The sequence below is a fragment of the Suillus bovinus genome (assembly GCF_016758785.1).
Source record: "Suillus bovinus strain UH-Sbo-P2 chromosome Unknown EDB93scaffold_42, whole genome shotgun sequence".
Classification (NCBI taxonomy): domain Eukaryota; kingdom Fungi; phylum Basidiomycota; class Agaricomycetes; order Boletales; family Suillaceae; genus Suillus; species Suillus bovinus.
The window spans coordinates 1-22113 of record NW_024542098.1 but is presented as its reverse complement, the minus strand read 5'-3'; the positions used below and the strand labels follow the sequence as shown (position 1 = coordinate 22113).

Genomic DNA, 22113 nt, shown 5'->3' with positions numbered 1-22113 from the left:
GCACTGTAAGAGCAGCTTTCCTATTTCAGCTATCAAGTACATAAGCCAATGTGCCACGTGATTATCCACGTTGCTCGTGCAGTTGACTTGACTCAAACAGCTTGGTTCAATGGTTGCACTTGAAAACCATTCTGGAATTTCTGGGGCATGGGCGCCGTTTGGTAGATCCATTTTGACGACCCAAGGAGACTATCGTAAGTTTATCACTTGGGTTATGTTTTTATCCTTATTTATCATTGTCCGTGGGGGCGAAGCCCTATGTTAGACAGAATCTGACAGATGTAATAATCTATGGTACTCTATGTTTGCGGCGTGTAAATCCTGTACTCCTCGTCCAGGCTTGCATGAGGACGATTGATGCCATCTTAAGGCGATTGGGGGGAGTGGATGGGCCAGGATGGCTAAGCACTTAGCGCATTTGTCGGGGTTCCCTTCTTTGGGTGCTGACATCTCCGAAGGTGTTTCATGCGAGCGATGTACTTGAAAATTGCCTCAAAGCTTTTCCGTCGTTCAGGAGGCCTTTTAGGCTTTGCGCTCACGTTCCAAGCTCGGCCTTCAAAGATTCATGATTGCTCTGCGTCTCGTATTAGTGTACACTGGGCATGATAATAGGAAGTGGTGTACTGATTCCTCTCGTTCTTCACAGGCCGGACACATTGAGAATATTCTATGAAGGAGTTTGTTCAAGGGGATGTGCCCTGTGCGAAGCTGGATCAGCAAGGTCGCGCGCCTTCTTGGGTGTTCATCTGTGAACTTAACGAAGAGGGCGGATGAGAGGGATGGGTCTACCTTGCGCAGGTGATTGATATAAAGCACAGAGCTTGGGGGACTAGAGGTTTGCACAGATGCATTTGCGCAACTGGAGAGAAGAATTGCTTAGTGATAAACCAGAGCACATCAATTGGGTTAATTGAGCCTTTCCCCCCTGTGACCTGCAAGTCAATGGTCAAGCCTGTGTTTATATACAAGTTTTGCTTTAGCACACCAGACACTAAACCAAATGTACTGTCGACATCAGGTCAGCCTAAAATGATTCTAAAGGTGAAAAAAATGAGCCTCAGCACTGGCACGAGAATTGGAGCATCCTACAACTCCGGCTTGCTAGATGATCAGGCAAAAATAATCAGAATTTCCCTAGCTGAATCTATTTGTCGATCCTCACCAAACAATGGACTAGTTAGTTACAAGAGATCATCGGAGTTAAATGCGTTGGCGGTGCTAGTACGTGTGCACTAGTAAGAATGACCGTAGCTTCCCTGTCAGACTCTGTCAGTGGCTGTGGGTCTTGGCTACTGAAGTACTACTGATGGGCGGAGTTGACCCTGTTCGAGTGCCGTGAACGTTCCAAGGTCCTTGGGCTGTAATTTGTGACAGCCTGCGAAATGGAGGTCATTGTTGCGGGAGCGCCATCCGGGGTATTATAAGCCGGCTTGGGCGGACCTGTCACGGTTGGAGCAGCCAGCGAATAACTTGTTTCGACATGGACACGCGGTCAATCATGTGTTGTAAGGGCCAGTGAGGCGATGCAAATTCAGGACTGACATCATTAGAGAATCCGCGCATCATTCTTGCGTGTTTTGGTCGCAGCTGCAGCTGTGATTGAGCGTGATTATGGACGGCCGTCGGCCGCATACATTTCGCGTGACGTTTCACTCTGTGTACCACGTACCACTAGGAATTAAATAGACAGTTTGCCTACCTAGGCAGCACTGCATCTAAGTTAATGGTGTCGTGCTCGCCATTGATGGGAGTAGACTAACTTGAACAGTGGCGACCGATAAGTAGATCGTCGCATGATGGATGCAGCAAGCAAGTTATGTTGCCAAGATGAGACAGTGGGCATATTACGAAATCGCATATTCAACTTTCAGTCTCCGTCTCGTCCGTCTCGCCGCGGTCAGCTCCGAACGGCCTTACCATCCTCACTGTTTCGAATAGATCGAGAACGCAACTAGCTCCAACCTTGCATTCTTCACTACTACCCCGTGACAGGTGTGGTCAGTTCCTCAAAGCGAGTGAAAAAAGTCTGGACGAAGTGTGTAAAATGCTCCTGTACTGTAGTAAGTCCGACTCACTACTAGCCATTGGACAGTTGCAATGACTGTCTCTCTTCACCTACAAAATATTGTCCGTCATGCTGTTTTGCAACAGTTTTGTTTGTTGACGCACCTGTTACTCTTCGACAGGAACACGATGCTTGGACCAACACTACTAATCTCGTATTGCTTGAACGAGACCCATCGCGAAGTAACAATACCATCGCTACGCAAGATTTTTTCACTGCGATGAATAACCTCCCACCATAATTTTTACGCTAACTTCTGCAGTGAAACTCTTCAGTTCAATCGTCGTGCATCCCTCGGCTGCCGATGATACCTCAACAATGTCCTGTGATGTTTGAAACATTGCCACGAGTAAATATTCATGTCCATTGGAATGATCCACCTAGTCTAAAGGGTACACCGTGCGCCCTGCATCACATTTGTGAGTTTGCAAACTCACTGTGCATCGCCCCAACTATTACTGGTCCACCATCCTGCCGGGTGTTGGGACGACATGAACTTGGTTATCCAAATGAGTCCATTTTCCGTGTCCTCGCACGACTGATTCTTTTCGACGAGTTTGATGTGGACAGGCTAGTCTTGTCCAACAAACCATCTCAAGTATAATGTTGAATGAACAGCTGCTGAGCATATCCATCCTCTATCGACCTCCCACCTTGCTCACTGGAACAATCGCTGTTCTGTTGTCAGGGCGTGGGTCTGTTCATCTACCATTTAACAACCTCATGCCTGAGCGAGCTCGTCATGCTGACTGACGGCACCCCTATCTGTACACAATTCTCCCAAGCTTCTCCGCGAGCCTATTGGTGTCCTTCGTGACCTTCCCGTGGTAATTCTCGCCACTCTCTGCCCACACGACCGCCGTTATAACGTATGTCATTGCGAGGTCTTGAAGACGGGGAGATTCTGGTGATACCAAGCACTCCAGCTTTCCACCAAGCACCACATTTGCAATTACACTGTTGATTTCTACTATACATTCATACATAGGCAAAATAAAAGAAAGCGGATGAATTCACTCTGTACGCCAACGTTAGTGAATTTCAATGGTTTTTGAACGCAGTGATTAATGTCACATGTACATGTGACAGGCGTGTTTGTGACTATGTCGCGTTCTACCAGTTACCACTTAGACAGTCAAGCAGCAGCCTAGTAAGAATTCCAAGTTGGCTGGGTCATGCCCCTCGTACGCATAGAAGTGAGCGATTTCAAGTCGTATCGGTGCGCCCATATAGTACCTTGTCAAAGACTAATCTATAGATCTGATAATTACCTGGTCTACTTATTCCTTTCCAGGGGCCACCAAGTCATCGGACCGTTCAAGAACTTCACCTCCGTCATCGGCCCCAATGGTGCTGGAAAATCAAATCTCATGGATGCAATCTCTTTCGTGCTTGGTGTGAAGAGTGCGCAGCTGCGCAGTAGCCAGCTGAAAGATCTTGTCTACCGCGGGCGACGGCTCGCCAAAGGTCCATTGGATGGCTCTGATGCCACTCAAGACCAGGAAGACGACGATAATAGTGATGGAGAGGGTGAGGGGACCGCCAAAAAGGCATGGGTGCTTGCAGTGTTTCAGGATGAAAAGAGAAAGGAGTGGTTTTTCCAACGAACGTGTGTTCTACCTGGTCTGACTAACCCGGACTTCTGACTGTTGTTTGCAATGCAGCATATCGACAACTGGAGCGTCTGAATATCGTCTGAATAATAAGGTGGTCACATACTCTGCGTATAATGCCGCCTTGATGTCCCACAACATCCTCGTCAAAGCCAAGAACTTCCTCGTCTTCCAAGGTGATGTCGAGGCTGTCGCTTCCCAGTCTCCAAAAGAGCTTTCCCGTCTTATAGAACAAATCTCGGGTTCTCTTGAGCTCGCTCAAGAGTATGAGAAAGCAAAGGAAGCCCAAGAACGCGCAACAGAGAACGCAACCTTCAATTTCACGAAGAGAAGAGGAATTGCGGGTGAAATAAAACAATATAAGGAACAAAAGGGCGAAGCAGAACGATTTGAGAGCTTGTGCGATCAAAAGGTGCACCTGGGTTACCATTCTTTTCAATGCAATGCTCATGCGCTCCCAGGATGACCTTATCTTGAAACGCATTCTTTATAAGCTTTTCCACATCGAAGAGGCACTTGAAGCAAATGCACGCGAAATTCAAACAAAGTCAAAGGCTCTCGCTGGTTTACGTGCAGAGCATGAAGAACACGAGAAGGCTCTTGAGAATGTGCGTGCAGAACAAGCACGGGCCCGCACAGCAGTCGTACGCGAGGAGAAGAAAGTCAAGAAGGCCGAAAAGGCATTGGAAGCTAAGGTCAGCTTATTTTGCTACATACTACTTGACCAATTTTGACGCGTAGCAGGAACCTGAGCTAGTGGAAGTGGACGCTCAGATCAAGCATTCATCCAGAAAGCTGCAAAATTCACAGAAGATACAGGAGCAGGTTGGAAATGATGCTGAACGTCAGCAAGCTAAGCTCCACTCGCTCACTCGGGATCTTTCCAATGCTAGACAGGCTGCAGATGAGGCTGCAGGTGAACCATCCGTTTCATTGTTTACCTTTATTTCATACCTTTATACACAGAGGCCCACAGACGTGCATCTCAACATAATACTTCCCTGAGCGAAGACAGTCTAGCCGAATATCGCTCACTGTGAGTCACGCACGTCAACGTGTGTTTTGCGGTGTTAATGCTACAAATAGAAAAGCATCAGCCAGCGTCCTCGCCGTTTCTGAGCGTCAGGTTCTGGAGACGCTCAGTCGAGACGAAAAGACAGCGTCCCGGACACTTACTCAAGTGAGGGCCAAAGATGAAGAGCTGCAACGGAACCAGGAAAGACTGCGCGGCGACGAGCAAACTCAGAAAGTCAGCAAGTCCGAGGTATGTTCTTTTCGAGTTCAACGTATACCACCAGCTCATTGATTCTCAAAGCTCGAGGAGAAGCTTGCTACCCTCCAGGGTGATCATGCGAGCTCAAAGCAAGAATACGAAAATCAGCAGAGCGAGCGGACAAGGATCAGGTATTTTTTCTTCTCTAAGCACTTATCACACGCCATTTCATTGTTATCCCGTAGCCGTCTTGAGACCGAGACGAACGAAAAGCTTGCGGATGTTTATCAGCGCTTGCTTCAAGCAGGCGTCGACAGGAACGAATCCGAGCGCGAGGCAAAGCTCAAGGAGACACTCACCAGCCTGCAGCGCATCTTTCCAGGTAAGCGCCGCCTTCATTGTCCGAGAAAGTTACCGCTCACATTATACAGGCGTCCGCGGGCGTGTGGTTGATCTCTGTAAACCCACACAACGCAAGTACGAGACAGCCGTATCTGTCATACTCGGGCGCAATATCGACGCTGTCGTCGTGGACGAAGAGAAAACTGCCATCGAATGCATCGACGTGCGCTTCTCTGCTCTCTGTCATTTCCATCTGAATCAATTTTGAGATACTGTAGTATATGCGCACACAGCGCGCAGGTCAAGCGACTTTCCTCCCGCTCGACACGATTAGTACCAAGCCAATCAACGACAAGTTCCGCTCGTTTGCCAGAGGCGCACGTCTCGCTGTGGATGTGATCCAGTATGAGCCTGCCGTAGAGCGCGCTATGCTCCATGCGTGTGGGAATGCACTTGTGTGTGACACGATGGATGTGGCGAGGTATGTGTGTTGGGAGCGGGGGCAGGAGGTGAAAGGTGGGTTCACATTCAGTTGCGGGAATTTGGACGCCATGTTAAGATCTGGGCAGCTGTTACATTGGAGGGTACTGTTATCCATAAGAGTGGGCTTATTACCGGTGGGCGCAGTACACATGGGGGTGGAAAGAAGTGGGAGGAGAAGGACGTGCAAGGTAGGCGTTTCACCGACCGCGGTACTTCACACTCAATTATATGTAGGCCTTACCCGTCTTCGTGACAACCTTGTGGCGCAGCTTCAGGAATTGAATCGCTCGAAACCGAGGGGCAAGGCAGACGAAAACGTCATCGCTGAAATCACACGACTAGAGAGTGCTATAGCTGTTGCAAGAGACGATCTGGTACGTTCTTGGAATAGTTGTCGGTGGCATCACAATAATCTCATTGTTTCATCTGCGGTATCTAGAGCGCATGCAAATCCAGGTACAATGGCATCAAAGAAGAGCTAAAGCACGTCGAACGGGAACTCAAGAAGCTCTCTCCTGAGCTCAAAAAGGTTCGCGCAACAGTCTAGTAGACCCAAATGAAACTGACCGTAATTACAGGCTCAAACTTCGCACTCGAACCTCTCCTCCCGAATCGCAGAACTTCAATCTGCTATTGACTCAGCTGAGGACGGCGTATTTGCCTCGTTTTGCTCCAAGATAGGCGTTGAGAATATTCGAGAATATGAAGAGCGTCAGCTGAAAGTTGCCGAAGAGGAGAGCCAGGCACGACTTAGGTTCGATCAGCAGGTTGCGAGGCTGACGCACCAGTGAGTTATATTTTTCATAGTTTTGAGGCTGAGGGGCGTGACTGACATGTGTACGCAGGGTTAACTTTGAAGAGGAGCAGTTGAAGTTGACACAGTCGCGTCTGGTGATGCTGCGGAACGCTGCTGAAGATGAACAACGGAAAGTAGCGGAGCTAGAAGAAAAGAAGCAGACCATTCAAGTTGAGATTACGGGAGCACAGGAGGGCATCGCACAGCTTAAGGAAATGCTGCAAGGCCTTACTGACGTGCTCGAAGAGAAGAACAAACATGTCGACCAAGCCAAAAAGACGCACACGAAGGCTGCCAAGATACTTGACCAGGCTCTCAAAGAAATTGGTCTGAAGGTATGCTGATTGTTTTCTCAGATAGATGGGCTACTTGTATTCATCGATCCATCTTCAGAACGACGAGATTGAGAAGCTGGCACTAGAACGATCGGCAACCTACAGGAAATGCAGGCTCGAGGACATTAAGCTACCTCTACTGGAAGGAAGTTTGAAGAACGTCCCAATGGAAGAGGTGAGGCTGTTTATTTGAGAGATCGTACTCGCATTCATTTCGATTCCCGCTTAGAACCTGCGTGAGGAAGTAGCAATGGACGTTGATGATGATGACGGTACCCAACAACCACGTCAAGTCCAAGATTATGGGATTGAAGTCGACTTTGACTCTTTGACAGAGGATGAGCGTGCGGTATGTAAGCTTGGACGGAACAGAATCGCGCTTGACTTCCATCATAGGATAATTCTCCTGAAACTACTGCCGAGTTTGATGCGCAAATTGCGAAACTCAACGGAGAGATTGAGAGAATGGCACCTAACTTGAAGGCTATCGAAAAGTATGTCGATCCCTATTCTTCGATGTCTTGATAGTGATTGTTGGACAGGTTAGACGACGTCGAGGCCAAGCTTGCGGACACAGAGAAAGAAGCTGATAAAGCACGGAAAGACTCGAAAAATGCGCGCGATCAGTTCAACGATGTCAAGCGAAAGAGGTACGTGAATAGGTTTAATTTGAGCCATCCTCATCCCAGCAACTAGATGCGAGTTATTCAACAAGGCATACAACCATATTTCAGATTGCATCGACCAGGTCTATAAAGACCTCACCAAAGGCAAGGCCTCGCCGATGGGAGGCGTCGCATACCTTAGTTTAGAGGATAGTGAAGTGAGTCTTTCAGTCTTTCAGTCGAGGCTATCTTACACTTATCAATCATAGGAACCTTATAATGCCGGAATCAAATATCATGCCATGCCACCCATGAAGCGATTCCGCGACATGGAACAACTCTCGGGCGGCGAGAAGACCGTGGCTGCTTTGGCTCTCCTTTTTGCGATACACAGGTCTGGTCTTTTCATCTTCAAACTGAAAATCTTTGTGCTCACTATGACTCAAGTTATCAACCTGCACCGTTCTTTGTCCTTGATGAGGTAGACGCTGCTCTGGACAACACCAACGTTGCTAAGATTGCCAACTATATCCGGAGTCAGGCGTCCGATTCCTTCCAATTTATCGTCATCAGCTTGAAGGGTTCCTTGTATGAGCGTGGTAATTCTCTTGTTGGAATCTATCGTGACCAAGATGTAAACAGCTCTCGCACCCTGACGTTGGATGTAAGTCATCGGTAACCGATTGTATGCGGGATCAAGTACTCACAGACCTACAGCTGACTCAATACGATGAATAGTCGAGCTTTATTCCTATTTCGTTATCGTGAGCTACATACCTTTCTTACTCCATGATCCTTTATCCCGAGGTGCAAGCATAGGGCTACTGACCATCACTACCGCGTGCTCATACAAATATTTGTGAGCTGCAAATAGTGTTGTAATGATAGATGTTACTTCCAGTGACCAATCTCATACCCGAGGGCGAGATGAAACAAATCAAGTACTTTTTACCTTTGAAAAATCAAAAAAAAAATCAAAAAAAATCAAGTCAAATGTACATGCGAATAGCTGTAGTCACGTCACTCAGTGCACAGTGAAGGTTTGATCGACTGCTCTCTTGGGCCGTCACCCACATGTAAGAACCTTGACTGTAACCAATCGCCCATCGACATTCTCACAGGTTGAACATGATGACTCTCTGCAGACGAAATTTGAGTCTTCGCATCATCGCATCCTGCAATGGACCATGTCCCTGAGTGGCATTAAAGAAAGCTCAAAACTACTGGGCAAGAACGACTGTCTTCTGGACGGATGAGCTCCTCGCGTATTGATCGATGAGCCTGATGCACTTGAGAATTTCATCTATGATTAAGGCTTAAGCGATGCAAGACCATTGCACAGATCACTGTGTCATCAATGCTGATAGCCAGGGGAGTAGTAATGAGTAATACTAGCACCTTTCTGGATTATCAATACATGTAGACGCGTGATCATGATGATTTGATGTTTCAGTCAAGCCGATGTGTTGTACCTGCGTAACTCGCCGGTCAGTACTGCAGTGGTCACAAAATCGTTCGTTTTGATGCAACAGCTATCATCCGACCTGAAAAATCCAGTGAGCGATTAAGTCCTAGAGGATCAATGGGATGATGAGAAGGAACGAGAACTTAGTGACACGCCAGAAGACCAGCCTTGACAGTAACTGCGAGACCCAACCCTTGACTGAAAGGTAATGTCATCATAACTCATGGGTTTAGGTCACGAGATCATATTCTGTCCACTTACACATGCCAGTCAGTTAGATTATGTTCAGTATCTAGGTTCTTGTGATCACGCCTTGACTCTGAAAAGTCAAGCACGATGTCGATGAAGAAACTGCACGCATGTGGTCAGAAAAGAAGACTTGGGTGCTTAAGATGCAGACATCTGTGAAGAATGCAAGGATAAAGCACCGAAGACGTACATGTATACGACTTGAACGTTTGAACAGCGACTCGGACATTCGACTCTGCGTCGCACAAAACGAACTTTGTTGTAACTCTCACCATTCACATGTAGGTTTTGATTACGAAAAAGTAACCGTCCCATGGAAAGCTTTATTTAAGTATGTAATTTGAGGTGAGTCTCAAACAAAGGTGTAAAAAATGAGAGAAGGGATGCCTAGTCGACGGTGACAGCCCGACTTCGGAGATCGTTTTTGGCTTCATCAATTTCCTACAGACGATGGTCAGCGTACGAGTCCTTGAGACACATAACGCATGATTACCTGCAGCAACTCGTGATAAGCTTCGGGACAGTCACGGAATGTACAAACCCCCCAGCCGAGACTCCAGAGGGAATACGACCCGAATGACACCAAAAGCCACCACGGGATCTAATTCATGTTATGAATGCGTAAGCTAAGGCATTCATACCGGTCAGCTTATTAGAAGGACGCACGACAGGAAGGATCTCTTGGGCTACACTGGCATCGATGAATGGTATGGGCAGGACCTCCAATAACACCAGAAGATAGATTAAAATAAGGATGGAGAAGTACATTGAGACGCGGTGCAAACGAGCCATAATTGAATGCAACGATGCGTCCAAGCGGGCTAATGAATGATTTATGGTGAATGAGGACTAGTTAGTAGTCGTGACGTCGTGCTTGCAGCTTGACACTGACAGCGGCGAGCGTCGTTTTAAAGTACTATTTCCAGGTCACGTGATTGACTCTGATCAGAGTTCTTCTCAAGTTCTCCCAGTCATTTATTGGAAACCATGTCTTTACTCTGCAAACGTTCCCCTGCAGGGCTCTTGTCACCATCTCCGCTGACAAGATGTGTCTCTACTTCTCCGTACGGTCGCTCACATGTTTTCAAGCAACGTCTACCCAAATTGCCCAACCCAGTAGTTCCTCATTTTCCTCAGCGTGTCGTTCGTGCGGACGGCTCATCATACATGCAATGGACGACATCGCCGCGCTCACGAATAACGTTGACGCGCGATACAACGAACAACCCCCTTTGGAACGCTACTCAACGCTTGAGCGGAGCGGTCGGAGAGGGAGGTATAGAAGATGAAGAGCAGGAGGGCACTGGTCGTTTGGGACGTTTCAGGAGAAGGTTTGGCCAGGAAGTTGGTGTGGGAGAGTGGACTGAGCTTCAAGAGGGCATCGAGGCTGAAGTGGAGCCTCCAGCGAGCAAAAAGCAAAAGGCTACCCCGAAGAAATAAGTGGGTCGGTACTTCGCCTCTCTTTGGCCCTTTTATGTTTTTCCTTGATCTTACTGGCTTTTTTCAGCTCCTCGCGTCAGACCCCGTGGCAAGCATATTCAAGTTGGCACTTGTCATCTTATCACCAAGATGCACAATCACATCAATCGAGCGAGTGCAATTTTGTTTCGGGTATTGATACCATCGCGCCGCCATAAATTTCAAGTGTCTTATACTACGTACGTCTTGGCTGTCTTCCCGATCAAGCTTCGCATTTGTCCCTGCATACTCTCGCATCGCTGTATCACTCATGTCAGCCTTGATTAGTTCATCAGGCTTCTTTCTGTTTGAGTCTGGACTTTCGTTTGATGTTGATATTCCCATGATTTTTGATCCCTGCAGGGCCTGGGCCCTGGACCGGTCGACTTGAATTTGATCATGCGAACGCTTATGTAATTTGGAATTGCAGCCTGACTCGAGAACTCCTCTCAGAACTGGGAGCGCAGGTCCATCGCTGCCTGTTCTCCTATCCGCCGTCACTAGTTGCTCTTGGATGAGATCAATTTCAATCGATGAGGGTCGACTCGAGCTATTAAGGCACTGCCGTTAATATTTGGTCGTCAGATGAGTCCCTAAGCTAGGGCGCTCATCTGACTCAGGCTCTGTGACTACATGCAGCAATTGTCCATGTTCCTTGCGAACGCCTCTGTTATTCGCCTGTCGCATAATGTTCCGGAGTATACTGGTATCTCTAAAATATTTGTCCATTAGATTCATCATAAAAACCGATTGCTCTCCCCTTCTATCCCCTTCGCCATCCTCAGCATCACCACGTTCGAAGATAGGCTCGAGAACTAAGGCAGGTAGGCGAATCAAAAGTCTGGAAATCACCCGCGTAGAAACAACATACCCCGTTCCCGATGAACACCTCTGCCTTCTCTGCAATCGCCATATCTACTGCCATAGCCACATGCTTTTGCTCCGAATCGAGCACGATATCAGTACTGCTTACCAAGTCATCCCACCCATCCTCCTCAAGCGCGTTCTTCAGACCATCAAGACTCCACGCCCATTCATTTGAGAGAACATACACTCGTCTCAGCCCAGGATACTCTTTCCGAATGTTCCTTAGCCTTTCCACAACCTGCTCTGTTGATGGCCAGCAATGATCAAGATAATATGACAGCCCTGCATTCGTGTCGTTGACATACGGAGACGGATCGAATCGATCAGGGAGTGATGGGTGCTGATTTATACCCATATAGTCTGCGCCCCACTTTGCGAGGTTCGGACAATGCCGCTTGTAATCGCCCCTGCGGAGGTGCAGCGCGACCAGCCCAGCAAGTGATTTACGGGAATGTGCATCGTAGAGGTCTTTAGCAGACTCTGGTTGCAGCAGCGCAAAGTTACGCGAAACCGCCGCTTGCACAAGCGGCGACCAAGCGAAGTCAGTCAATATAGGTGATTTAGTCAAGGATTCCCAGAGGGAAAGAATCCGTGGATTTCCGAAGAAGCTTAACGACAGATCAGTCATTCAACTCGGTATTTTATCGGAGAAGAACTCACTGTCTGTCAAAGACATCGTGGGCAGACGAATCTATTTCTATGCACGGCTCTTGCACGGATGCGAGCTGATCTACCCACCAATCAATCATGACATCGCCGTCTGCATCGTTTGGCGCGGTTAGAGAGCTGATAACGTGTTTTCGGCTTTCAGGACCTCCACAGACTTGTGTGTAGAACTCAGCGTTCACTGCACGGGGTGCATTTGGTGCGCTAGGCATTGGCCCTCCTGCGGTCGGCCCAGATATGAGAGCGTTTAATGGTATGCGTGCGGGACGCAGAGCGAAGTCGTAAACTGTCCATGGCAATGGTAAGTGCGACCATGTATAGTCCTCAAAGACAAATGATACGTTGGAAACGTAGGCGAGGTAAGACATCAAAATGCTGATGAGAACGATTAGCTACTTATGAGACCTGATCATGATGAACGATAAGAATACACACGCTTCCTGAAGAACGTTATTGAACCCGAAGCCCCACAGATGACCTGGATATCGTAGGTACTGCGGCTGATGTCTTGACAAGGAGTGTTGAGGGAGGTGGTGTTCGAATGACCTGATATCTTCATAGTTTGGTGGTATGCCCTGACAAATAATTGCAAGGAACAGGAACACCGGGACGAGTGAGACGGAGACCAGGACTTTGCGAAGGGTGAAGACGCGGATGAGGCTACGCCATGAGAAAAAATGTTGACGACGGTACTTAGTGGTACGTGGTGGTAATGAGGGAGATGTGGTGCCAAGGAGGATATACTTTTCCGATCCGAACGTCCAAGAAAACGCACTGCGCACAGTACGGGGCATCCAACCTACGGCCTTCATCGATCGCGCTAGCTAGACTTCGCTTATGGTGGTGTGAGACCTGGCGGAACGAACAAAGACTCACCTATGAAGTGGGCGGTGCGCCGTAGTGGGAAGGAATGTAAATAGGCGAATGAGGAAACCTCTGGGTAAAATAGTTGGTTACGGTGGAAAACAGTATAGCTATATGGAATATGAAATTGTTATAAAGCCCATGAACTATGTTCAATGCAGCATGCGTTGAAATTGTCATTCGTGCCAGCACCGTGGAAAGCCTTAATGTGGTCCGCATCCGCAGCGTGCACTCCCGTCTCCAGCCAATCCGCAATCAGGGAAAGCCATAATTTAGACGCCCAGATCTGAATTTAGAGTACGGCATTGCAATTTGTTTCCCACTGAAAATGTTCACATGAACCGTAAGCTGAAGTTGTCTTGACGAACTGTTTCACTGAGTATTACTGTCACGCTGACAGATGCAGCCCAACTTGTTCCTTTATTTCAATCCACGGCAGTCGACAAACACAACCGACTCCAATACCTTGACACAATCTACTACTACTGCCTCGGACACACCCACGCTAACCGCCAGTAACAGTCAGGTGCGTGTCTTGGCTGCGGACCGGGAGACCAACCACAATTTTTCCTATACGCTGTTATCATCTTGCGCAGCAATATTTATCTCTCAATGCAGATATCCACGATAACGTCGACTGTACTGTCACCCAGCCAGCCTGGTAGCTCCCAGGCTACCAGCAATAGTTCCCCGTCAAGCAGCCCTACAACATCCTCTTCTAATGACGGTACTACAACTTCTTCTGATGTCACAACGTAGGTATTTGCGCCATTTTTTGTTATGAGCTATCTAACAAAATTTTACTCTAACTAGGTCATCTCAGTCTACGTTAACAGCATCCACATCGCTCGTTTCATCTACAAGTTCAGAAACTTCGAGTTCATCTCAGCCACCTACTTCCACAACCTCATCTGTATCATCCCCATCCTATATCTCAGCCTCGGCTCCAGCACCGACCAGTGCTACCAGCACCAGCACCACTACCACCACTAGCACTACCACCACCACTCCATCACCATCGCCATCACCTACTCAAAACAACCCGACTTCAACGACTTCAACTTTCACAAATGGAGGCCAGACGACGTCGACAATCACTTCATCTTTTGTGACAGTCATAGGTTCATCCACCATAACAGTACGTGCCTGTTTTATCAACTGAACTCCATTTTAATACGCTATCAGTCTGTCACTTTCATTCCTACGGTCATCAGTACAGCCTCAACTACCACTACAGGCGCAACCGATCGCACTGCCATTATCGCTGGCTCCGTGATCGGTGGAGGCCTATTCCTCATCATTGGTCTCTCTGTATTTTTTTACCGCCAACGTCAACGCTTTAAACACTTCCACTTCCTCGACTCTATCAACGTGCGTAGACGACAAGCCCATGTCAGAGCAACAATGCTTGCAGGAGAGGACCTCGAGGACGTTGATCCCGCACGTCCGCCTCCAGGAAGATACTCTGATTATGATACCCCCTGGGATCCGCGCGATAGTTCAGGATCACCCAATCATCCCGAACGTCGCACGCTTATGGGTCACATGGTACCGGGTGGGGACATTGACTTGAGCAACATCATCAACGACGTCATGGGCCCTTCAGCGTCAGGCGTGCACTACTCACAACATTCCCTATCGTCTTCCTATCACGACTTCTCAGGGCATGAATCCGCGCCTCAAACTAGAGAGAGATCTAACACATCGCAAACTGCATTATTAGAAGCTGCAGGGCTGAGCATCACAGGAGGCCCTAGCATGGATCCTACACGACCTAGCCCACTTGGGAACAATGATCCTGTTACTGTTGTTACAGGTGGCGGCAATGCCTTGTGACGATGATGTCCCATCTATATCTTTCCACCTGTTGTACAGCATGTAACGTGCTGTGATCAAGTTGGGTATACGGAGCCCCTTGCATCTGTAGCGAGCTGATCGGCCAATTCTACATGGCCCGATCTAACTATCAAATGACTGTTCTTTATGTGCTGATCTTTGTCCCTACGTAATTCTTGTTGTTTCACTTTATTGCATATATATACATTACTTACTACTGCTGTGGTCGTTCATTTTTTTGATTGATCACCAGTGGACATGGATATTTGTAGGGGAATTATCACGGACTTTTCGCGGACCTCACTATTACACTCCTAGCGATATTACTGGTGGTAGATGCTGCTAATCATGCATTTTGATTCTCAACTCATGGAATGAACCGTTATGGGTACGAAAGTATAGTGTAGTATATTGTCGCCGGAGACCTTATATAGGTACAAGATCAGTTAATAGACTCATGTAAAAGATGAATCCCAAGCAGGTAGTCCCAGCCAAAGCCAACGCTCCGAACCAAGCGGCTTTGGTCGGATTTAAATCTACACCATCGAGCAGGACAATGTCATATGCATACTGGGCCCCTCTCCCCAACACACTCGAGTTGCAGTAACAATTATCATAGATACTCGTAAACTGCAGCATCCCCGCCGCAATTATCCAGAGTGCATTGACGATTGCCACCAATTTCCCTCCCCACCTCAAAAGATTAGATGCTACCTTTGCGAGACGGATAACAGTGTATGAGGAAGAACTCCCGGGTCTGTCTGCACACGAGAATGCGTAGTGCGACAGAATGCTCGACATAACGAGCATCGCCCATACTATCGTCGCAAGTGCGCCATAGATGAGGTAACCGAGAGATCTGCAACCAAGACCCTGTCGCGTGCCGCTAGTCAGCAACAGGCGCAGATAACCGCACATTAAATTATGCTCACCACAGTCGGTGTCAAATACACAACTAGTACTGCAGATCCAGTTGTTGCCCATTGCAAAGCTAGAGGCAGCAGTGAGGCCACGAACATGCGATAGAACATCCCTGTCGCCCAGGCGCTCCGTACCGCATATCGAGGAAGTCTGCAGTAAGCATTGACTTCGGATGCGTTTCCTTCCCTGTTGCTGGGCTCAATAAAATTCCTCTTATTCGTGTTCATCCATGTCGCACCGATCATGACCGGCCTGTGTATTCTGGCATTGCTAGAGGCTATTCGAAAAGCATCGAAAACGTCCTCTGCCGACCGAGACCATGAAATGGCTCTGGCATAGTTATAAACGGGCGGAGTCAACATTTCGTCGGGAGACGAAGGATTTTCCATGTTGGTATCGATGGACACTGCTCGCTTTTCCGAAAGATTTGATGCCTTTACGACATATTCATGATCGGTGGCTACAAATGCCATCGCATCTGCGTTGTCCATGGCCTTTCTAACGCGTGCATAATCGCACTTCGGGGACAGCTGCAGCCAACCTATAACGATTGGAATGAGCCACAACCACACCGATCCCGTCCCTTGACCGTTGGAATTGATGTTGGAGGGCACGTCCGATAGCGAGCTGGCGACCGTCAGCAGGTAGGCGATAACAACCCACCCAATGGATGTCACAGATGCGATGGACCAGGTATGAGTGTAGTCGAGAAACTCGGCAATGGTCGGCCACCACTCATCATTCTGTGGCAGGACAACGAGAGAGCTCAGCAGCGAGTCCTCATTTGTTATTCTCAGTGGACTTTGCTGAAGGCTTATAAGGATACGGACAGCGTCTTTAGTATTAGGGAAGGATATGTCTTCGAACCGACGACTGATCCAGTTGGCGTTGAGAATGGTGAGGATCATCGAGTAACCAGCGAGAACCGGTGATCCGACTGTGAGGATGGCAGACATGAGATTGTCAACTCTATGTCTGGCACCGAAAGGCAACTGAGAAATGAGCGCAAGGTAAGGCAATAGCCAGGCACCGAACTGTTGTGATATGTTTGCCCAGGTGGGATTCTGTGTTCCAGAGCCGCACTGCGAGAGACACGTCTCGTACGTGAATCCAACTGCGGACATGATGTCCGAGGATAAGACATTTCCGCCATTGCCATTCACCAATCCTGACGGATCGAGGCTTTGGTTCGCATTAGACCTGAAATTGACAAAACAATCGGTAATATTGATGTTGCTGGCGTATGTCCCTTTGAGAAATGGGAGCAGGAGTAAGAAAAATAGGATCCCTGAGAGAATAGTGAGCATAAATCATTGCGAGCCATCGAACTCACTATTTATATCGTGCATGGGCAAGTTGACTTCCGTCAATAGGGCAGAGTGCACTTGATAGCACGTCTTTGGTAGCCGTTCGAAAGCGCAGAGGGATTCAAGAAGACTGTTCTTAAGGATGTTGCTGCCAAGAAGCTGTACTAGGCAGCTATCCAGAATTCTTATCTTGGCTATCCATGCATATCGCTAGTTCAGCGCTTGTTCCGAAATAGTCCACAGGAACTCGATGTTACTTGATTCAGGTGATTTTCAGTGAGAATACTGACTTGAGAGCGATGGGAAACTCACAGTATGAACGTAACAGAATCTCATAGATAGTACGATGTGGGAGTGAGCCTGAACAATGAGCCCAACGAATTAATTGACATCCTAAACACCTTGAAGCACCAGTTGCCATCACAATTCAGGGACTCACCTGATGCCAACGGTCACTGCCTTCGAGGAACAGATCGAGAACTATCCATAGGAGCAGTAACAAGAGCTTTGTGTCTCTCCTTGGATCGTAGATCAGTACTTGACAGGCAGTGGTGCAAGACAAGTGTAATGGCTGTGTTGATGAGTGAGCGCTACCTTTAGAACCCAGCTGCACAAAACGGGAGCGGTAAGAAGTACCTGCTCGACAGATAATTGCTGTGCAAGCGACAGATGCATACACGGGGGTTGTACATCCTGTAAATTCAATAGTTTAGGCCTGCGGATTTCCTTCTTAAAGTAACGGAACTACATTACCCATCGCGCTGGTGCTGGCTGTGAGCGTACTAGCAATGGGTAACCACTACCCTAGCTAGCAGTGTGAATTTGCTGTGTAGAACCAAGAAAAGAAAGTCGTCAGAGTACTAGACTTAATTCCAAAGTTGTGGCAGCTGGGTATTGTTCGGCGTCTGATGCGTTATCAGAAGCTTGTACACTGCCCAAAACATTTCAATAGTACTGTGTCTTCAGCGAATTTGATGTGGCGCAGCAGTGTCATGCATGCGCAGTAATGGGAGTCCTGGGATCATGTCACGCAGCATCGTTACCTTTACAACTGAGCGCCCGAGTTTGACATCGTAAACATTATGATAGACGATACCGGCGGATGTATGCTGGGAATGGGAGACAGAACCTCATGTCAAATCATACCGTATTTTACACGGATCGTTTCAAGCAGAAGATGCCAAGGGTGACCTTGACTACTGTGGCGTGATGTGGATGTGATTGTTCTTGATGGTGGTAGACGATCACTGACATTATGTAATACCAAGCCGTTCATTTGGGAAATCCCGACATCAGGTAACCATCCAGACTCCAAACCATCGGCAGTGTGTTGAGAGTACATCCGAGTGCCGCCACACAGACCAAATACGACCAACAATAATTCAAACAGCGCAACTTTGGACTCTAACACACTTGGCCGACTGGCACAAGTTGTAGTGGCGCAAAGGTTGTATCTATTGATAGTCTATTATGTAACGAGGAACGAGTGTAGGAACAGAATTAAGTCTTTGCGCAAGCGTCGGAAGCAGTATGAACCTTCTGACTTCGTACTGTGACGTCGCGCCGTATCGTCTCAGTCGTCCTCAACGACAACGTTCTTCCTCCTTTTCTTTTCTACATTCCTTCTGCTCTTTCTATCACTCTCAGAAACACCCAGTCAATTTCTCAAAACACACTCTTAGCAAACACTCCGAATTCACCCAGCCTACCATGGAACGCATCTTAGCGGACCCAGCGCTGGAAGCGCAGCCCAATTTCGAGTCAGCAGCGTACGCGGGATGGCTCAATGCCCTTGTGGCAGGGGGCATAGCCAGAGAAGATGCACTCGAGCAAATGGCTGTGGGCTGGAGACTCGAGCGCCAGGAGCGCATCCTCCTTTGGCAGCAACAGAATGAGGAAGACGCCCGCACCTTGCAAGAACAGCTAGAGCGCGAGAGAGCCGAAAAAGAGGCTGAGGAACAGTTAGAGAGACGCGAAGCTGAGAAGAAAAAGCCCAAGATTAACGATTTTGATGATGGGGCCGTTGTCGCAGACGTTATCATACCTCGCCCATCCCAGTATGCCATCCAAAAGGTCAAGAACATGGAGTACGTAGAATTATGGTACTTCAGTCCTGACGGTTGCCACGAGGCTGCCACCACCTCTAGGTCCACATCAGACTCAGATGATGCTTTTGGCTTCGCCAAAGTGGATGGTATAGTCGCCCTCAAGACGATAGCGTCTTTCAAAGCTTCTCAGAAGGCTCTACAGGACCACGACCTATCTTGGCGGCAATTCAACCTCGCAAAGACCAGCTTTCTCGTTCACATCGAAAAGAACAATTGGCCGCAAAAGCATCAGCAGGCTTTAGCGTTATTTTTCACGCTCATTACCAACCATGAGCATCGCATGCGTCCGCGAGGAGAAAAGGCTCTGCTTCGCTACGCGGGATTTGTGCGCCGTGAATGGCATGATCGCTTAGCGCAAGACCAAGGGTTCAATATTGGTTTATTCAATAATGCCCTGTACAACTCGATTCTACCCATGATTTTGCAAGTCCATTAGAGTTAAGGCTGGGTTATGGTATATCTAAAACAGCCATATTGCGCAAATATGCACATGTCAGATTTGCGCAAAATTGACCCCCCATATTGCGCAAATATGCAAATGTCAGATTTGCGTGAAATGGACCCCCCATATTGCGCAAATATGCACATGTCAGATTTGCGTGAAATGGACCCCCCATATTGCGCAAATATGCAAATGTCAGATTTGTGCAAACTTGACCCCTCATATTGTGCAAATATGCAAGTGTCAGATTTGCGCAAAATCGACCCCTCATATTGCGCAAATATGCAAATGTCAGATTTGCGTAAAATCAACCCCTATGTTGCACAAATATACAAATGTCAGACTTTTTGAAATCAACCTCTCATATTTTGCAATTTGGAATTAGAATGGAGTCACTGGAATCAGTTCAGACATGGTGTGATATATGAGTGTATTATTATGTAAGCTTGCTATTGTGATATGAGTCAAACTGGTATCCTACAGTGAGGTCTTGAGGGTTAGTTATGGGGCCTCCTAGGATTGCTAGGATTGACTTTTCACCACTATATACACCCTTCATTATTCAAAATGTGGCCTTCCAGGACTCCCGCTGTGTAGGGGTGTCTCAACCATGATTTGGTTGCACATCTTCAATCATGAATGTGGCCTTCCAGGACTCCCACTGTGTAGTGGTGTCTCAACCATGATTTGGTTGCACATCTTCAATCATGAATGTGGCCTTCCAGGACTCCCACTGTGTAGTGGTGTCTCAACCATGATTTGGTTGACCGTCTCCCATCATGAATGTGGCCTTCCAGGACTCCCACTGTGTAGGGGTGTCTCAACCATGATTTGGTTGCACATCTTCAATCATGAATGTGGCCTTCCAGGACTCCCACTGTGTAGTGGTGTCTCAACCATGATTTGGTTGACCGTCTCCCATCATGAATGTGGCCTTCCAGGACTCCCACTGTGTAGGGGTGTCTCAACCATGATTTGGTTGCACATCTTCAATCATGAATGTGGCCTTCCAGGACTCCCGCTGTGTAGGGATGTCTCAATCATGATTTGGTTGACCATCTCACATCATGAATGTGGCCTTCCAGGACTCCCACTGTGTAGGGGTGTCTCAACCATGATTTGGTTGACCATCTCACATCATGAATGTGGCCTTCCAGGACTCCCACTGTGTAGTGGTGTCTCAACCATGATTTGGTTGCACATCTTCAATCATGAATGTGGCCTTCCAGGACTCCCGCTGTGTAGGAATGTCTCAAACAGGGTTTCGTTGCACAGTCTTCGATCATGAATGTGGCCTTCCAGGACTCCCGCTGTGTAGGAATGTCTCAAACAGGGTTTCGTTGCACATCTTCGATCATGAATGTGGCCTTCCAGGACTCCCGCTGTGTAGGGGTGTCTCAAACGTTGTTCAGTTGACCATCTTCGATCATGAATGTGGCCTTCCAGGACTCCCGCTGTGTAGTGGTGTCTCAACCATGATTTGGTTGACCGTCTCACATCATGAATGTGGCCTTCCAGGACTCCCGCTTTGTGGGGGTGTCTCAACCATGATTTGGTTGACCGTCTCACATCATGAATGTGGCCTTCCAGGACTCCCGCTTTGTGGGGGTGTCTCAACCATGATTTGGTTGACCGTCTCACATCATGAATGTGGCCTTCCAGGACTCCCGCTTTGTGGGGGTGTCTCAACCATGATTTGGTTGACCTGCTCACATCATGAATGTGGCCTTCCAGGACTCCCACTTTGTGGGGGTGTCTCAACCATGATTTGGTTGACCGTCTCACATCATGAATGTGGCCTTCCAGGACTCCCGCTGTGTAGTGGTGTCTCAACCATGATTTGGTTGACCATCTCACATCATGAATGTGGCCTTCCAGGACTCCCACTGTGTAGGGGTGTCTCAAACATTGTTCAGTTGACTGTCTCCCATCATGAATGTGGCCTTCCAGGACTCCCGCTGTGTAGGTGTGTCTTAAACAGGATTTCGTTGCACATCTTCTATCATGAATGTGGCCTTCCAGGACTCCCGCTGTGTAGGGGTGTCTTAAACTGGGGTTGGTTGCACATCTTCTGTCATCAAATGTGGCCTTCCAGGACTCCCGCTGTGTAGGAGTGTCTTAAACAGGGTTTCGTTGCACATCTTCTATCATGAATGTGGCCTTCCAGGACTCCCGCTGTGTAGGGGTGTCTCAAACATTGTTCAGTTGACCATCTTCGATCATGAATGTGGCCTTCCAGGACTCCCACTGTGTAGGGGTGTCTCAAACATTGTTCAGTTGACCGTCTCCCATCATGAATGTGGCCTTCCAGGACTTCCGCTGTGTAGGTGTGTCTTAAACAGGGTTTCGTTGCACATCTTCTATCATGAATGTGGCCTTCCAGGACTCCCGCTGTGTAGGGGTGTCTTAAACATTGTTCAGTTGTTCATCTCCTATCATGAATGTGGCCTTCTAGGACTCCCGCTGTGTGAGGGTCTA

The 22113-nt window shown here is 48.0% G+C and overlaps 8 protein-coding genes across 8 annotated transcripts; 4 read left to right on the top strand and 4 right to left on the bottom strand.

Moving 5' to 3' along the window:
* Window positions 1-555: 555 nt before the first annotated feature.
* On the bottom strand, window positions 556-717 carry EDB93DRAFT_1088328 (uncharacterized protein; the record flags this gene model as incomplete). Its single annotated transcript, XM_041446128.1, has 1 exon — window positions 556-717. A coding segment is annotated over one exon (162 nt), but the record flags the coding sequence as incomplete, so codon positions are not given.
* A 2453-nt stretch (window positions 718-3170) lies between these two features.
* Window positions 3171-6240, top strand: EDB93DRAFT_584841 (uncharacterized protein). Its single transcript, XM_041456776.1, has 14 exons — window positions 3171-3284; window positions 3360-3674; window positions 3730-4090; window positions 4140-4373; window positions 4423-4594; window positions 4645-4714; window positions 4765-4942; window positions 4994-5082; window positions 5137-5273; window positions 5323-5456; window positions 5512-5749; window positions 5803-5904; window positions 5986-6090; window positions 6156-6240. Exons 1-13 carry the CDS (start codon window positions 3241-3243, stop codon window positions 6042-6044), a joined length of 2133 nt encoding a protein of 710 aa, XP_041306014.1. The 5' UTR covers window positions 3171-3240; the 3' UTR covers window positions 6045-6090; window positions 6156-6240.
* Window positions 6241-7687: 1447 nt separating this feature from the next.
* EDB93DRAFT_584847 (RecF/RecN/SMC N terminal domain-containing protein) lies at window positions 7688-8477 on the top strand. Its single transcript, XM_041456777.1, has 4 exons — window positions 7688-7846; window positions 7900-8116; window positions 8170-8216; window positions 8272-8477. Exons 1-3 carry the CDS (start codon window positions 7755-7757, stop codon window positions 8188-8190), a joined length of 330 nt encoding a protein of 109 aa, XP_041306013.1. The 5' UTR covers window positions 7688-7754; the 3' UTR covers window positions 8191-8216; window positions 8272-8477.
* Window positions 8478-9553: 1076 nt separating this feature from the next.
* On the bottom strand, window positions 9554-10051 carry EDB93DRAFT_1228841 (dolichol-phosphate mannosyltransferase subunit 3; the record flags this gene model as incomplete). The annotated part of the gene is made up of 3 exons (XM_041451261.1): window positions 9833-10051; window positions 9660-9767; window positions 9554-9607 (listed from the first exon to the last, which is right to left on the bottom strand). Exons 1-3 carry the CDS (start codon window positions 9956-9958, stop codon window positions 9554-9556), a joined length of 288 nt encoding a protein of 95 aa, XP_041306012.1. The 5' UTR covers window positions 9959-10051.
* Window positions 10052-10056: 5 nt separating this feature from the next.
* On the top strand, window positions 10057-10776 carry EDB93DRAFT_584657 (uncharacterized protein). Its single transcript, XM_041456774.1, has 2 exons — window positions 10057-10606; window positions 10674-10776. The coding sequence occupies exon 1, from the start codon at window positions 10154-10156 to the stop codon at window positions 10604-10606; it is 453 nt and encodes a 150-aa protein (XP_041306011.1). The 5' UTR covers window positions 10057-10153; the 3' UTR covers window positions 10674-10776.
* Window positions 10777-11361: 585 nt separating this feature from the next.
* On the bottom strand, window positions 11362-12969 carry EDB93DRAFT_1241431 (uncharacterized protein; the record flags this gene model as incomplete). Its single annotated transcript, XM_041451874.1, has 5 exons — window positions 11362-11439; window positions 11496-12099; window positions 12152-12532; window positions 12593-12817; window positions 12902-12969. 5 exons carry the CDS (start codon window positions 12967-12969, stop codon window positions 11362-11364), a joined length of 1356 nt encoding a protein of 451 aa, XP_041306010.1.
* A 368-nt stretch (window positions 12970-13337) lies between these two features.
* On the top strand, window positions 13338-15228 carry EDB93DRAFT_1155799 (uncharacterized protein). The gene is made up of 3 exons (XM_041449869.1): window positions 13338-13776; window positions 13835-14159; window positions 14207-15228. The coding sequence occupies exons 1-3, from the start codon at window positions 13634-13636 to the stop codon at window positions 14855-14857; spliced, it is 1119 nt and encodes a 372-aa protein (XP_041306009.1). The 5' UTR covers window positions 13338-13633; the 3' UTR covers window positions 14858-15228.
* On the bottom strand, window positions 15071-17320 carry EDB93DRAFT_584706 (uncharacterized protein). The gene is made up of 3 exons (XM_041456775.1): window positions 17112-17320; window positions 15790-17066; window positions 15071-15730 (listed from the first exon to the last, which is right to left on the bottom strand). The coding sequence occupies exons 1-3, from the start codon at window positions 17125-17127 to the stop codon at window positions 15284-15286; spliced, it is 1740 nt and encodes a 579-aa protein (XP_041306008.1). The 5' UTR covers window positions 17128-17320; the 3' UTR covers window positions 15071-15283.
* Between the last annotated feature and the right edge of the window lie 4793 nt (window positions 17321-22113).

Excerpts from the sequence above, each read along its gene's own strand:
- EDB93DRAFT_584841 (XM_041456776.1), top strand. The coding sequence starts at position 3,241 with ATGCCCCTCGTACGCATAGAAGTGAGCGATTTCAAGTCGTATCG. Across the intron at positions 4,091-4,139 it reads AGAGCTTGTGCGATCAAAAG|GATGACCTTATCTTGAAACG; the intron begins GTGCACCTGGGT and ends ATGCGCTCCCAG. Across the intron at positions 5,750-5,802 it reads GCGGGGGCAGGAGGTGAAAG|CTGTTACATTGGAGGGTACT; the intron begins GTGGGTTCACAT and ends AGATCTGGGCAG.
- EDB93DRAFT_584706 (XM_041456775.1), bottom strand. Across the intron at positions 15,731-15,789 it reads TGTATTTGACACCGACTGTG|GGTCTTGGTTGCAGATCTCT; the intron begins GTGAGCATAATT and ends GGCACGCGACAG.
- EDB93DRAFT_584847 (XM_041456777.1), top strand. The coding sequence starts at position 7,755 with ATGCCACCCATGAAGCGATTCCGCGACATGGAACAACTCTCGGGCGGC. Across the intron at positions 7,847-7,899 it reads CTCCTTTTTGCGATACACAG|TTATCAACCTGCACCGTTCT; the intron begins GTCTGGTCTTTT and ends CTATGACTCAAG. Across the intron at positions 8,117-8,169 it reads CTCGCACCCTGACGTTGGAT|CTGACTCAATACGATGAATA; the intron begins GTAAGTCATCGG and ends ACAGACCTACAG.
- EDB93DRAFT_584657 (XM_041456774.1), top strand. The coding sequence starts at position 10,154 with ATGTCTTTACTCTGCAAACGTTCCCCTGCAGGGCTCTTGTCACCATCT.
- EDB93DRAFT_1155799 (XM_041449869.1), top strand. The coding sequence starts at position 13,634 with ATGCAGATATCCACGATAACGTCGACTGTACTGTCACCCAGCCAGCCT. Across the intron at positions 13,777-13,834 it reads ACTTCTTCTGATGTCACAAC|GTCATCTCAGTCTACGTTAA; the intron begins GTAGGTATTTGC and ends TACTCTAACTAG. Across the intron at positions 14,160-14,206 it reads TAGGTTCATCCACCATAACA|TCTGTCACTTTCATTCCTAC; the intron begins GTACGTGCCTGT and ends ATACGCTATCAG.